General features: G+C 36.3%; 1 protein-coding gene across 1 annotated transcript in view; it reads right to left on the bottom strand.

Moving 5' to 3' along the window:
- DOK6 (docking protein 6) overlaps window positions 1-16,002 on the bottom strand; it is a 266,352-nt gene that overhangs the window by 100,072 nt on the left and 150,278 nt on the right. The window contains exons 4-5 of the mRNA XM_054817397.1: window positions 14,637-14,756; window positions 4,854-5,043 (exon numbers count right to left, since the gene is read on the bottom strand). Of these exons, the coding sequence (XP_054673372.1) occupies window positions 4,854-5,043; window positions 14,637-14,756 (310 nt within the window). The remainder of the gene's footprint in view (window positions 1-4,853; window positions 5,044-14,636; window positions 14,757-16,002) is intronic.

Here is a 16,002-nt window from a genome sequence, read left to right as displayed (position 1 = left end):
CAATTTAGATAATCCACCCGCAACTGGGAATTGGATGCTCCTCTTCAGGGAGGTATAGATCAGAGTTGGTATGTACATCAGCGTATGAAGTCCCAGAACAACTGTTTCATGAGGCACGTATGTAAGGGGCCTCTCCCCACATAAAAGATGATGTTTCCTGTAACTTAACTTTAAGGGTTAATTGACTAATACATTTCACATTAACACCAAAAATTGCCACAGAGGACTGACAGACAAATGAAACATTTCAGTCAGATGTAATGCCTGAAGCAAACACTGAATTTTCTGCTTCAGATAACCCTAGCATCTGTGTATCTACCACTGAGAAAATGAGTATGTCAGTCTTGGGTCGCATAAAGGGAAAAAAAAAAATAATCTGAGAAATTCTCATGTCACCACTCTGCAATGCTGGAGCTTAATATTTTTCTCAACCAGAGAAACAGATTCCCGATCTTAGAAGTGACAGAGAATATCACGTTTTATTAGATTTTATCTGATGAAGAAAAAAATAAAATCAAAGACAAATAAAGAAGGAATAGTTTAGTGTGGTTCAATGAGTCTCTCTGTATGCACAGTGTGAATAAAGTTGGAAATACTTGAATTAATTTAAATTTCAATGTCTTGCCTGCAAAATAGAAGAAAATATATTTCAAAAAAAAGAGCGTGTCATGGATTTGTGGCTCCTTCTGTTCTCAAAAGTCCAAGAACATACCTACTGCCTCTACCTCTCTTCTCGGCTGGAAACTTACAGTAGTTGACAAAGTTTGGCAGGGGCTTCCACAGCCCATCCCCTCACTGTATTTTCTCCCCGTGTTTCACTTGACTTCTTCAGCTTCAACTTGACCAGACAGCTTCCATATGCAGAAAACATCGTTTAATGTAAATGGCAGAATTGCAGCAAAGCAAAAGAAAGAATGTTTCTAAAGGAACAAAGAGTCTGCGTGCATTTACTTTTCTCAGTGCCTCACCCCAAGAGATAAAAAACAATTCTGAATTATTAGGAGTCTCCTCTTATGCTCCTAAAAAGGTGCCTCAGCCAGCTTGTTTGGCTAAAAGGAAAGTTTGGACAACTGCCTTTTGCAGTTTCCAGAGGGTGAATTTTCAACATTGCCTATGGCCTTTGTTATGGATTGTTTGGTTTACAACATCAGCAAAATGAATGCCGTAACTTTGGCAGGAGTGTGAAAAGAGTGTCTTCACACCTCATCTGGGCTATGAAATATTTCATCCGTACCTGTTTTACTACTTTTCTGGCACGTCTCTTGAATTGCATGTAATTAAAGCAATCCAGTGCAAAATTACTGTACCTTCACCTGGACCGTTAGGCGAGCAGTTCCATAAGGAGCACACTTCCCGCTTCAGTGGCTTAAAGTCCGAGGGAGTTGGGGTCTAATGCCCACTTACTTGGAGCAGCAGTTCCAAAAGTTTGAAAAGAAATAATTGCACTCATGCAGATCAACTGCATTCTTAGGCACAGTGGCTCAAACACATTCAATACCCAAAATAACGAGAATGAGGTATCTGAATACATTATACGTGTCCATAAATTAAGGAAATCCTATTGACTCATTGATGATTCAGCATTAAAACTCCCCAAGCCAATTCGAAGCTGGTCAGGTGGAAAACCTAGCTCTTGGAAAAGTAAATGCTAGGCTCCTCCCTCAGGTGCTCGGAATTACTGTGGGATCCATTCACTGTGTTAGATGCACAGTATTAATCAGTACAAAGCCACTCCAGTGCCTAAGGGAGTTGTGAATTACTATTTTCTGATCAATGGATAGATTGCATGGGATTAGCCCTAATCAGGTACTTTAAATAATGAGAATCTCTCCATTGAGCATCAAACTAAGCCACACAAAACTGTGCTACCCTCAAATCTCAGCAGAGTTTGGATAGGGAAGAACACAAATTAAGTAAATCATTGTACAAGAAATATTTACTTTCACTGGTTCACTAAATAATGAAAAATAAGGATGGGTCTAACTTCATAGGTAGTGCAAAGATACTTATTTACAAACTCGAATTCACTGCAAAACTAAACAGAAAAATCTGGCAGTTTAAAAGAATCTGTGTTCATTCCTCCCATATTTTAGACATCCTCCCAATCCTGTAGTTATTACATATCATTAGATAAGTGAACAGTTTAGTTTTATACATCTGAGTCCATATTCCATTTAAATGCAAAGCAATATATTTTCAAAAGATAAATGTAATTGTCTGAAAGCTTAATTTTGAACCATTTATTTATCATAGTATCTCTTTAAGAATATGTCCATTTATTTTAATGGAAGGGATTTATTTTCTGAAACAAAATAATACTAAAACTGAGGATGGATAATAAATATATAAAACTGAGCTCTTAATGTTCATGCAAACCACATACACATATACTGCATAGGTGCTAAAACTCAGTAAAAAGTAAGAACCTATTTAAGAATATTTTCTTTAAAGCAATTGTCTACATTTAATATTTAAGCCTTAGGGAAAAATTAAAGCAACAACACTTTTACTGCCTACATCCTCATAAAACATGGATGAGTGCTTCACTTCTGATAAGACAGCATGGATCAGGAATTTACTGTATTAAGGTACTAGCAGATCAAGGGACAAAGAAAAAATATTCAGAAAGATGAGAAAGATGCTGATTAAATAAAAAATAAAACAACAAAAACCCCCAAACAAATCAAAAGATTTTAAAATAAGCATTAGTGTTGCCCTATATAGTCTTCAGATGTTATTGAAGATACTGACTTTTCTCAAGTCCTATTTTTTACCTCTACGTTTTCGTGCCAGTCTAAATCTAGTCTTTATGCATATCCAAATCAGATGGATAAAGCACTCCCAAGCAAGCAAAAGGGAGGAATCAGATCAAAGACAATAAAGCATGACAGATAAAGGCAGAGGTATCTCATAATAATAAAACACAGGAAAACAATTCACTTTTCATTAGGTTGCATGGTCCATGGATTGTAGGGGAAAATGATATTGAGATGCTAGTATGGAACTAAAATACTCTAGGAGGCCTGAGAAAGCAGAGAGATAAAACTCACATTTTACTTGAATATATACAATCACTGTACATAGTTTGTTACTGCTGATGTGCCGTAGATAAAAATAGCAATACAGAAAGCAACTCTCTAGTTAAAAAAAAATTCACTATGACATAGAATGACTTTTTTCATAATTAAAACACTGTAGAGAATGACACACATACATTTTGAGACATGTATAAGAAATCAATTTTAAGTGATTAATCTGAATTAATTTTAATTAACGATGATTCCCATTTCCAAAGATTTCCCTCAGAATCAATTAAGGTTTCCCTCGGAATCAATTAAAAGAAGTGGGTCTACTCACAGACAGATATACTACTCTGGATAAGAAAACATTAGTACGTCTTCAGTCGTTACCTTTTAATGCAAAAATAAGCCCTTCCTCTTTAATAAAATGCATACTTGCAAATACAAATTTAGCCAAAGAGTCAGATGAGTAGAGATGTTCACAAAGAATGAGATAAAACTAAATCTTAGGGGTTTTGTTTCTTTGCTTGCTTGGTTGGTTTTCCCCAGAATAATATGGTGGGTTTCAGGCACTGGTTTTGGCATTTAATTTGCTTTCTGGTGTTGAGGCCTAGGGGAAGGAACGATTTACCAAATTATTCTTGCTAAAACTGTATATTTGAATAAGCCCCACAGCTTATTAATTGAAATTAAATTGAAATATGGGTCGGTCTTTGCTAATTTTAGTAAAACAATATTAAATAAAAAAAAGTAATGATGTCTTCATGATTTTTAATGGTGAAGTCATCACCACAAAGTAGCAGAGCGCTAAAATGCTCTGGTGACATCAGCCTGCATATACAAAGTTATGAGTTAAGTGCTAACTCCCATCTGCAAGAAACTGCAGAGGAATTTTGGTCATTACCTCCTTAGACTGCAGGGTCCACTTGATCCATGTTTTTGTTTGTGATGACTAACTACTTTTCTGAACATTTATAATGATATTGAATATGTAACTACATATCAAAACGCGTGTAAAGATTTTTAACAAGGCAGGGCTGCTAACCCGAGAGTGTAGACACGCCTGTAATTTCACAGATTGCTTCAGAAAATTCAGGCTCTGCATAAGGGAGTATGACAAACGTAGAAAAGTCTAGAACCATAAAATACAAGAAGAAACATCACCAAAGACAGAGATAAATGCAGAATTATTTTTGCGCAGAAATGCAGAAATGAAGTGGACCTAATGGCAAGATATGAAATGCATTAAAAAGATATGAAAGGGAGGCAAAACAGAGCTCCACGGACATTTAAAACTGATCTGAGGATGGAAATGGCAATGATGATTAAAACTACAGGCAAAAAAAGAGCTAGCCTTTTTATGGATTCACAATGTTCTCTGTGTTCCTGCTTGCAGTTATACTCTAGGGTGGTAATCAGTCATCAGGAACATCCAAAAAGAGTAATATCTACCGTAACAGAAGTTATACCATTCATACTGTGCGATGGGCCTTGTCCATGATCCAGAATTAATTTCTTCTATATCAAAAGTACTCAAATTATACCACACTACCGTTTAAGCACAGTGAGACTCATAAACCTTAAGAATGGCAATTCAACTGCAGTTAAATAAAAGTTAGAGGAAGCTTAAGCTCATTTTAAATATAATGTATATTAATGTTTATTTCCAATACTAGGTTGAATATATTGAAAAGTAATATTCAACAACAGAAGTCTATGGAGAAGCCATGTATTCCATCTTTCTTTATAATGAAAGGCTAATCTAACTTATCAGATTGCTTCTCAAAAATCACTGCTTATTTTTTCTTCTTGCTGCATCTCCTTAGATCTTACCTTCCAGACTCAAATGTGAACCATGTTGAGTCACGTCCGTATCTCCTCAAAGAGCTCAGAGGCCACATGACCAGCTTGACCTTGGCATTGTGGATGTCCCAGAGATAGATGTTTTCATGTGTGATCTGCATTGTACATTCCCCATAGATATCTAAATTTGGTGTAGGCATAAGATATACATTGAATCGTTCTGGAAAAAAAACAAAACAAAACACAAAACACAGAATAAGGCATCGCCAGTTAAAGCAAGATTTTATAACGAGAAAAATATATAAATAAAATAAAGTCTTTAGTTATTGATGGTTCAGAAATCAAGGCCAAATGTCTAGCCTTGAGCAGAGGTAAGGATCCACTGATGTTGAAGAAGCCTTGCTAGTGTACACGAGAGGAGTAAGAGGAGAATCTTCATTTCATTTTCATTATAAATAATGCAGCAGACCGAAACATCTTTCACAGATGATCTGTATAGTCCTCTTTGACATATGTCCCCAGAAACTTAACTGAAGTCTTTTATCCTCCCATTAAGGTCCATGACTCTTTGCAAATCAAAATTCACAATGACTTGAACTCTGACAGAGGATCCTGTCTCAAAGAATAGAACTATAGGTATCTTGGCAAAACATGTATGTACAACCATGTGCCCTTAGAAAAAGTGTCCTTGAAATTGCAAACCCAGGTTTACTTCTTGAAGCTTGTTAATAATTACGTTCTTTGTGTTAGATTTCTATTTATTTGACAAACATATTATCATTTGTCAAATTAATAACATTTTTAATCATTTGTTGCTTTCTTGAAAAATCTGATTCAACATGATATATTATTATGGTCATGACATCAGTTGCTGTCATCTGCACTTCCACTACAGAGTGCACATCATTGCAGTAGGAGGTCAAGGGCATTAACAATTTTCTGAAGTGCCTGAATTGCATGTGATTTAATAAACAACACAAAAACTATCCTTAAAAAAATAAAAGGGAAAAAAGGAAAAAAGATGATACAAAAAAACATTAAGTCATACAGAAGGAAGTAAACCATGGTAATAGCATGAGATTTTTAAATAAAAATGCAATTTTCTTTGAAGAATAACTAATCTTTCAATGAGTTGCTTCTACAAAGAATAAACTCAGTTAAATTTCAGGTTGTACAGTTGGAAGTGCTAGCCTATATTTTAACTCTAAAGGCACTGAAATCTTAGGGCTTAACAGCATAATATGGGAGATTGCAGCTGATTCTCAACTTCATCTCACAATTTCCTTTCATTTTTGAAATAGGATAGAAATGCGAAACGTCAATGCCGCTGCACTGAAGGATGTTGACAAAAAAGAATGATTTAAAGTATGAGCATAAGCAATGCTCATTGAATAAACAGTACTGGGAAAATGTACTTTATAGGGACACATGATAGGAAAACTGTCTCCAATCACTTAATAAATGAATGACAGTTTGGTGTGGAACATTTTTAATCCACCCTTTGCACTGAATTTTCTCATGGTGTCCTTATAAAATTTAGGAAGGAATTTAACGTAATCAGAAGAGGAATGAGATGGCAGAGATGCCACTTCCCATTGTGTTTGACATTCAATATCACAGACGTTATGTCTCCACTTTTTAAACATGATATATATATTTTTCTGAAAAATCAGTGAAAATATTGCAGATAAGTGAGTTAATATAAAATATGTTAGAAGTGTGTGTGTAAGAGTGTGTGTGTGTCAATAAAGTAGCAAAAGTTTGGCTGAGGAATTAATGGAAGCAGGGAACTGCTGGGCGAGCACTAAGAATTGCCATCCTGCATAGCTATAAGTAAACTTGTCATCCCCAATGTTATTCTGTTTCAGTCAATTTAATTTTGTCCTATTAATGACTCCCCAATTGATTCATTCAGTCTCATAGCCATTCAATCTCTTCTCCCAGGCTCTAGTTCTCATTAATCACACTAATGGGTGTTAGCCCTAAAAGTTTCATTTTATGACTAAGATCCCAAGTGTGAAATTCCTAATGGTTTGTAAAAGTCTTCTGACATACAGCACAAATACATTAGCAGGTGCTGCTGAGATCACTGCAGAGAATTCCCCCTAACCCTCAGAGGAGCGCGTTGGGCACAGGTCTAACCCAACGCCTGTAAATGGAAAGACATACATGGGAGTATGGGTCATTGACTGCATTGGGAAGGGAATGGTGGAGAACAAGATAAATTATACTTTCCAATGGAATTATATATATTTATATATATAAATATATATACACCCCCTTTTTCAATATCCATATTTCATCGTGATGGTCATGCAAAAATGCCTAGGAGCTATGCAGGTATGCTTTTATCTTATATTAGACTCCAGTGCTGCATTGCCATGCTGTTACTGCCTGTTACCTCCTCTGTTTGAAAGAATGACACAGATGACCGGCGTACCAGCTGGTTCCCTCGGACTCCCTTTACATTACATGAAATCACACAATGTGTCTACAGGGGAATGGGGCCGCTATACGAGAATGGAAATCTTTCCCTGCCTTCACTGACAGAGCACCTCAGAGAGCAGAAAAAAAGGAAAGGTGCAATTATTTTCTGAAGTAAACATTAAACTGTTGTGTTGAAGGCACAGAATATTTCAACTTGTTTTAGAAGTTACCAGGATACTCATGAAATGCTCAACGCCTCTGAAACGTTTGAGGCTATTATTGCGTGAAGGGTATTCAGGACATACGGTATCCTCCAACCGTCAGGGGGCATTTGCTGACTTTGCATGGGAGGTCAGTGTCTAAGGTGAGGTGTCATGGATTAAAGAAAGTATGTCTGATTAAACTGAACATCAGCTGCAGGGCGAAACGTAGCACCCTTGGAACTTACTCAAATTGGCAAGAAAACCAAGTGTCCAAACATATGTGCTGGAGAATATTTAAGATGGATATGTCTGCTTTTGAAACAAAAACTAATACTTTCGAGTAGTGGGAAAGTGAAGACATAGAGAGACGTGGATACTATTAAATTATTTTAGCAATTAAAATGCAGGGTCCAATTTTTCCATTTCAGAAAATATTTGAACAGGTGTCTAGGTAATGGTAATATAATAATTTAGTTTTTAGAGGCAAATTTTGCCTTTAAACTCATCCAGGGAATAACAAACATTCATAGGCTAGATCTGGGAATCCCAGCTGAATTTTGTCACCAGATCTTCTGAACCATATCGAATAGGATATTTAGCTTCTCTGTGGGTCAGTCACCATCTGCATATGAGTGGGCTGAGATAATAACAGTTCATTGGGTAGTAAGATTAAATAAATAGAAGTTAATGAAAACAGGGAGATGGAAGAAACCAAACAACTAGATGCTGTCCTATTGGAGAAGACAAGGCTGAGACTGAGCAGGTGCAATTCCTCAGCATTCAGCACCACTATCCTCCCCCCTCCTCTAAAATTGGTGAGAGCAAAATTCGGGGAGTGGGGAAGCCAGGATGAGAAAAAAAATGCTGATATATTGCTACACTTATTGCACTCTTTCCAACGTAACTGCTCTTTCCTATCTCCTTGAATAAGCAAAGCAGCGCTTCATCATACATTTTGTGTGTGTAAAGGTGTTTAGCATTTGGGCTTTGGCAAGAATACGACCTTTAATACATTTTCCAGAGCACAGGAGCATAAGAGTCTTTGTTAAAACGAGCATATTGACTGAGACGGAGACTTGGCAGCAACTCCGAAGTGCTCTCAGTCTTCCAGCTGAAAGTCCAGCTGTACGAGGGAAGCAAAACGACTGTGACTAACCATTTTATCACTGGATTCCTTTGCCTAAATCATCCCAGTTGGAAACCTGACCAGATAACATTGCAGTCTTGCAATCCAGATGCTTTGTTTGATTTCAGCTTTAATGCGAGGGAAAAACTACTTATGGAAGGAGGCAGTCAGGTTGGTGGGATCTATATGAGAAGAGGCTTTAAAAGCAAACATTCAGCTTCTCTCTGGAAGAAACTCCTCCTCCATCTACGAGACTTCTTCTGCTGACCTTCTTTAGTTAATTTTCCGGTGGAAAGAGAGCTCTAAGTCTTCAAGTCACAGCACTTTGTTCATACGTCAGGGCTATTAGAATGATTGTCTCCTGCTTTACACAGTGAGGAACAAGGACTTCAGAATTAATTTTATCCCTTTGCTTATAATTATTCTGCTTCACTGCCATTAAAAATGTACGGAATACGGAAACGTTTATTAACTTCTCAATGAAAATATAACGGCAACCATAAATAAATTATTTTAAATCATTTCACTGATAAGTAGTAACATAGAGAAGAATCTGAAAATTCATGGATTAACCAGCTATCAAAACTGTAAACACCTTCCTTTTCTGAATAAATCTGGCTATGCTTGGTTTATTTTTTAAAAAACCCACAAAGTATAAAAATGGATTAAGGATAACAGAAGATGAACAAAAAAACATGCAAAATGCTTTTATGTAGTAAATCATAAACAGACCCTAGAAAATACCCTAAAACAAGTCAGCTCTGTGAACATAATTACAAAGTCTCCGTACTTTGGCTGTAGTCTGTAATCTCAATATGTAGCGTAAAGAAATAACTCATAATCCTCTTCTGAGGATTCAAGGATGTTGTTCACTCTGAAAAGCTGCATTTTTACTAACAGAAAATAATGAGTTTCTTGCAATTAAAACCCAGGAAGCAAGACTGCTGTACTATGGAGTCTTTTTAAATAAAAAGGAAGGTAAAACAAATGTTACAGAAAAGAGGAAAAAGTGATTTTCTGAGATATTAGTAAATAATATTTATTTATTGGAGTAAAAAAAATACAGGGAGTATTTTTATATTTGTATTTATATTAAAATATATTTTAATATTTATATTTACAGGGAGTAAAAAGAAAATCAATTATCTTTCAAAGTTTTCCAGACTTCTAAAATCAAAATTAGCTTTATAATGCATGGAAAAACCTGAACAACAAAACCAAAGCAGCAGCTTAACACATAACAAAAAAGCATTATATTGACATGACAGCTAACAATAAATGAGCTACAACTGTAAAAGATGGAACTGGTCTTTTCTTCAGGTTAAAAATTTGCATTTTTGCATTTGCCTATTTTCTTCACTGTTTACATCAGGTTTACAAGTAAAATTTAATATAATATGATTTAGTACACATTTTCAGTTACTTTAGTGTTGTTGTTTAGTATTCAAAATAGATAGTCAAAGAGTCTTCACCAAAGAGAAGCACCTGCTCTTAAAGCATGAATTTAGTAGCACTGTCTACACATAACACATTTTTAACCAATAGTGACTTGAATATTCTGGTTTCTTTTTCACAGTAAACATAATCGGTCATTGTATACTGTCCATTTGCATGACTTCTTTCTAATGACTTCCTTTTATAAAGAATGAAAACATAGTGACACATTGGAAAGAGTGATATTTTAAAAAAAAAAACCCAAACCAACAAATATGAGCACGGACAAATTCTAGATATGATGACAACTAGGTAGGTAAAAATATAAAAAAAAAAAAAAAAATTCTTTTTGTTGTTATTTTTTGGGGTGTACTACAAATGATTCTGGATGCATTGAGGGCTGGAAGGGAATTTTCCCATTCTTCCAAATGAATACAGCACTCTACATTCACGATTTCTTTCCCTAGCAGCTTGAGAAACCTAACAGGTATGAAATGTGTGTGTAAGTATCACATGATATTGCTTAGAAGACTACTTGTCAACGGTGTTATCAGATCCAACTGAGTCCAGATTTTCTTTCCTGCAGTTATAACTCTGTATTATTATTTTCTTATCATTGTATATACAGCTCCACTGCCATTACACTAAATTTGTTATCTGAATAGGATCATGTAGTCTTTACTGCATTTGATTTAATACTATATTTTAATTCTTTATCAAATAATCTAAATGGACATTCATAAACAGTAAGAGACTGCGGTGTGAAAAGAAATTTAAACAGAAACAGGGCTGAGGAATACCAACAAATCACTTAGATTTGCAGGAAGGAGAAGGCAAAATGGTTGGAGAGTAACAGAAGCTTCATTTCAAATCTCACTTCTGTTGGAATCTGCGTATCATTGCAAACTAAGCAGCCATTAGTTGTGAGCCTTAAATACAGAAAGAAAACCACCTAAGGGTCATTTTCTGCAGCAGAGTTTACACAGTAACACTTGTAGTAATACTTCTTGGAAGTAATAATAGAGCGGAAATTCAGTGAGAAGCTTTCTGTTACTGAAATAATACTGAATACACAAATTGCTTAGATGTCTTCTCTGTTCTTCCTGCAAGACTCAACAGCCAGAGGCCTCTGCTATGAGCAGTGCAGATCTGTAGTTTGGCTCTTCTAGCTGTCATCACCACTGCAGAATTGCTTGGTGCTGGAGGTCCAAGCAACAGTGCAACCGCAATAAAACAGAGCTCACTAGCACTTACTGAGCAACTCAGAACTGTAAAAGAACAGCTCTTTCAGATCGCTGCACTACCGTAAATTTTTATCCTCATACGACAGAAATACCTGACGGACGTATGGCCTTTCAGCCATGATGTCTGCACACCAAACACAAATTTTGCCAGCCTTTGGAACAAACTGTTTTGCAACCCATATTGTTGCATTCGTGTCACAGAGAATCAAGTGTCTTCCCTTCCGAAACTGAAAGCTCATCTCAGGAGAACCGCAAGAGTGAGAGTGGAAGGATAAACAGACTAAAGGAGATGTTAGACAAATCATAGAAAACACACGTTTTTCTCGCCAAGTATTTTCTGAAATGTGGGTATAAAAAGATATAAGTAGCACGTAACAATGAGTTAGTCCCAGAGAGTAGACAATAACAATTAAGAAAATTATTACAAATGTTGCAAACTGAAGGTACTGGCTATAGTGGTAATATACAGGGACTAAACCAGAAACCTGCACAACAGAAAACTTAACTGTTTTTTTTCCAGAGACAGCAAGTTTACTTGATCCCTTCAGTGAATATCCTTACAAGTACCTGACATACACCATGCAAATGCCCTCTAAGGAATGGAATGGGCAAGTAGTTGGATGGATGATGTACACAGCATATTAAAAATATTATTGCTAGGAAAATGTAAAGCAGCTCATGAAAAAACCAACTTATTAAGGTTAGTTCTTTTACGATCAAGGGAGTGTCCTTATCAAAGTTTAAACTTTTCAGAAAATCTCTAGGGCAAAGTAACCATTTGAAAATAGACAGTGGAATGAGACGGGATTAATGGTTAAAACACCTGTTCTTTTGGGATTAATGGTATTAACACCCTGTCATATCGTAGAGATAGCAACAGTATAACACCATTATTCAATTGCTTTTGGCCCTTAAGATGTAAAGAAAAAAATATATATCTAACCCTGCAAAACCACTGGCACTGTAGTCTTAGCGACAATACAGTCTGTGGTCTTGCTCTTATACTAAGAGACATCTTTTGTTCAGTGACCTGAAAGAAAGCCCGCGTACGGTTCAGGCAACAGGACCTGCATGAAACTAGATGCTGAGGCTTTAATGACATCCAAAGGTACTATACCAGTGTACAGATTTTATCTAACACAAAAATAATAAAATGACCCTGAGAGTGACACGGCTGCCATTTTCACAATGAGCAAGAATGTAGACATTTCACACATATAGTCACTTTTCATGAATTTCAAATTGGAAAATTAACTTTGACCTTTGGGGTTCAGGTCAGCAAAAGCTCAGTAGAGGTATCTTTTGAACTACAATTTTTGATAACATGCCTTCAAAAGCTACAATATGGGGAAAACGTGCAAGAAAATAAATTTAAAATTTGAATTTTTTATCAGAGCTCAATGATTCCACCCCCCAGTTAGTCACCTTTTCCATAAAACCGTCATGTGGGGAATGACACTGCCAAGTTTGCAGAATAAGATAGCTAGTATAAACCGAAGTTACAGTTCCACTCAACTCACTGTACTAAAGAAACCGGCTAAAGAAATTTGAGTGCAACTGCAGGTTCTTACAGCACAGCTAAATGAACAAATGCTAGATTTCATACCAAGACTCTCCCCTCCTTCCAAGTTGATTAAGACACCCCCAAACCAGAATTTGCTTTGCTTCTGAACAAGACAATTAAGGAGACAGCTTTGAATTTCAAACATACTTATTAAAATGCAGAGTTGTGCATCAAGGGGTTGAGGGAAGGAAGTGAATAGGTATCGGAATTACTTGTCTGAGATACTGTAACTAATGATTTAGCAGAGCATGCTTGTCAAATATTGGATTATATGTATTCAGCCACTTGGTTTAAAAGAACATGGCTAATAATACCCTCGATGCACTCTCATTCATGTGATTTGTACAACAAATACATGCTTTGCCTCTTTGTCTCCTTTCATTTATTTACTTAGAACAATAAAGATGCTAATTATGTTCATATATGCTGGTTGGTAGCACTGCAGTTAATTTCTAGACTAAAGCAATTGAATCCAGACTTGTTCAGACAACAGAACTAATCTATGTCTTCCGGAGGTCATGTGTATAACTATCTCTTTCAAAAATGAGATGAAATGTAGCATTTGCCATCTATGTCCGACAGCTGCTGGACAGTACATGGATTCACTGCAGAAAGAGCTTCAGGAATTTCAAGCTATTTTGCTGCTCACATCACAGGCTTTTGACAAGATTGATGTCCCTTCGCGTTTGTGAAGGAACTCCACCTGCTCACATAGTTCTCTCTTCAATAGCATGCATATAAGTTTTATACCTATAGCCTATGAGCATATGGCAGATAAGATGTTTTGTGTGGTGTCTGATCATTATCACTTTCCTACAATATCAGTAGTTCTCCCTTCTCTATTTGTTAAGTAATCTGAGACTACAAATTAAATCCTGTGTCTCATAGCAGGCAAACAACTTCACAAATATTTGAACTTCTTTTAAATCGCACTTGAACAATGTCTGATTTTTGAACAAAATTTCTTAAAGATTTCGGGATGGTTTATGTTATTAGGTTCAGAGATGTCCTATGAAATTAATAGAATACAATCGATACACTGCTATTCATTCTATAATTTAATTACGTAATTTTGTTTATAGTGATAGTTGGCTTGATATTTTATGACCATCGAGGCAGTTTGTTTTACTACTTTGTTAAAAGCTATTGGATTTTATAAAAGCATCAAGACAGTAATAACCATTGAGTGCCGTAATTTAGGGAGGAATAAACGAGCACATTTTGTGTTGCCCTCATGTTCATTAATAGGAATTAAATGACAGGATAATCACAGCATCCTTCCTGTGGACATGTCTAATCTAAAGTTCTGATCCAAATAGCCTTTACATGAAGACTTACAAGTTCAGGCTTAGTGCTGACTAGCATCTGTCATTGCCCTTTTCACCTGTATTTAACAAACTTTAGATGACCTTGACTCTATTATTCAAGACAGGTATAAGTTTAAAGCAAATTTGTGTTTCACACTCCAAAGTGGTGTTGATACCTTCATCACTGTCTTTTAAAGGCTGTGGAACAACAGCTGCCATCTTATTTCTCTGCACAGAGGTCATTGTTTCCAGAACTAGAAAGGTTATAGTCATCATTTCCCATGACAGGAAAATGTGAACGCAATGAACACATGAACACATGGCATGAAATTTAATCATCTTTGTTGCAGAAAAAATATGATTGAAACTCAAATACACATCCACATGTTTAGTTAACAATGAGGTGCTTCTAGGTAATAGTAAAAACCCTAACAAAAACAACCACAAGCAAAGATAACATGGGACATCACTTAAAAACTGGTCTAGGAGAAATTACAAAGTTACTTACCATTTTGTTCTCTCTGGACTCCAGCAGCAAGCAAATCTGGTTCCCCGAGACTTATATCATTGAGCCTGGTTCCTAGACACTCCATGCAAAGATGTTTGCACCATTCCTCTGCCTCTAGTTCTGGGAAAACAGAAAAAAAAAAATGTTACTGTTAACATTTTGCTCAAAAATGGGTGAAGTTAAATCAATACCTTCTTACTGATCAGCTTTATGACAATATGCTTGTTTTGAAATATGAGTTATTAGCACAAAGTTCCACACCTATTTCTTTGCTTTGATTTATAAACTTCTGAAAGGGTTTTCACTATTAGGATTGTATCTTCCATTTTCAAATTTGGGAATAGGAGGTGGGGTTAACAAAAAAGAGAAAGGCGTAGTGAGTTTTCGAGGCAGTATATTTCAAGTAGGCCTTCTTCAAAGAAAAAATGCAATTTAGAAAAACATATAATATCTGAAATATTTTTTACTGTTCTTTAGGTGAATCTGAACTATTAAAGGTTCTGGAGTATTTTTCTAAGAGCGAAGGAAAAAAACAGTAACAAAATATCTTCAAACGCAAAACTTCCTTCTCTGTTGTACTGAATGACTATGCCTGCCAAGTTAGTCTGAATAATGAATTTCTTCAGTTCCGTTCACCTTCTTTTGGTCTCAGAGCAATTTGGACATTAGTTGGAATGTTTGTATGAAAATTCAAAACCTTCCAGTCCTTTCTGAGGACTCCGTTGCATCCCATTGATGGGCATCTGAGACCTCCCTATCTGTCAGTCTACCAAGACACAAACTCCCCAAGGCATAGCCTCCCGAGACACCACAACAGCCTCTCCTCCACACCCGGCCTCATCCTATCTACTTCCCAAACTTAACATCACAAAATCTCTCGCATTGGTCAAACAAACAACACCTCAAGTTGGTGTCCACACAGTGTGAAACCACAACTAATAAAAATCATGCAACTAGGCCGACTGTCTTTTATTACAGGACAGGCTTCACTAAGGGAAACTTTCTGGAGAGCAGGCTTGGCACCAGGCACAGAGTATCCATTGTCACAGTCAGTCTACATCTGATCGTCTTTAGGAGTGGGTGACTCCAGTCATCTAGAACTGTCTCTATTAAACACAGTTTTTTCATTCCTATTTTTGGGGACATCTGGAAAATACTTTTGTGACAGTCTCTCCAATGAAGTGCTGAAATTTGGAGAGATGATAGAAAAATACTGCAGGCAAGCCCTGAAGCATCTAGTGATGATGACTCATTCTAAATAGTGAAAATTTATATCCAAGACAAATATTTCCATGCCTAATTGGTACAATCCTTGCCTGGTTAGGCATAGATCTCAAGTGACACAAACATTTGCTGGACAAGAAAG

This window comes from Grus americana, chromosome 2, assembly GCF_028858705.1.
Source record: "Grus americana isolate bGruAme1 chromosome 2, bGruAme1.mat, whole genome shotgun sequence".
In the NCBI taxonomy this organism is placed as follows: domain Eukaryota; kingdom Metazoa; phylum Chordata; class Aves; order Gruiformes; family Gruidae; genus Grus; species Grus americana.
The sequence above is the reverse complement of the archived record's forward strand: the minus strand, read 5'-3'. Positions and strand labels throughout refer to the sequence as shown.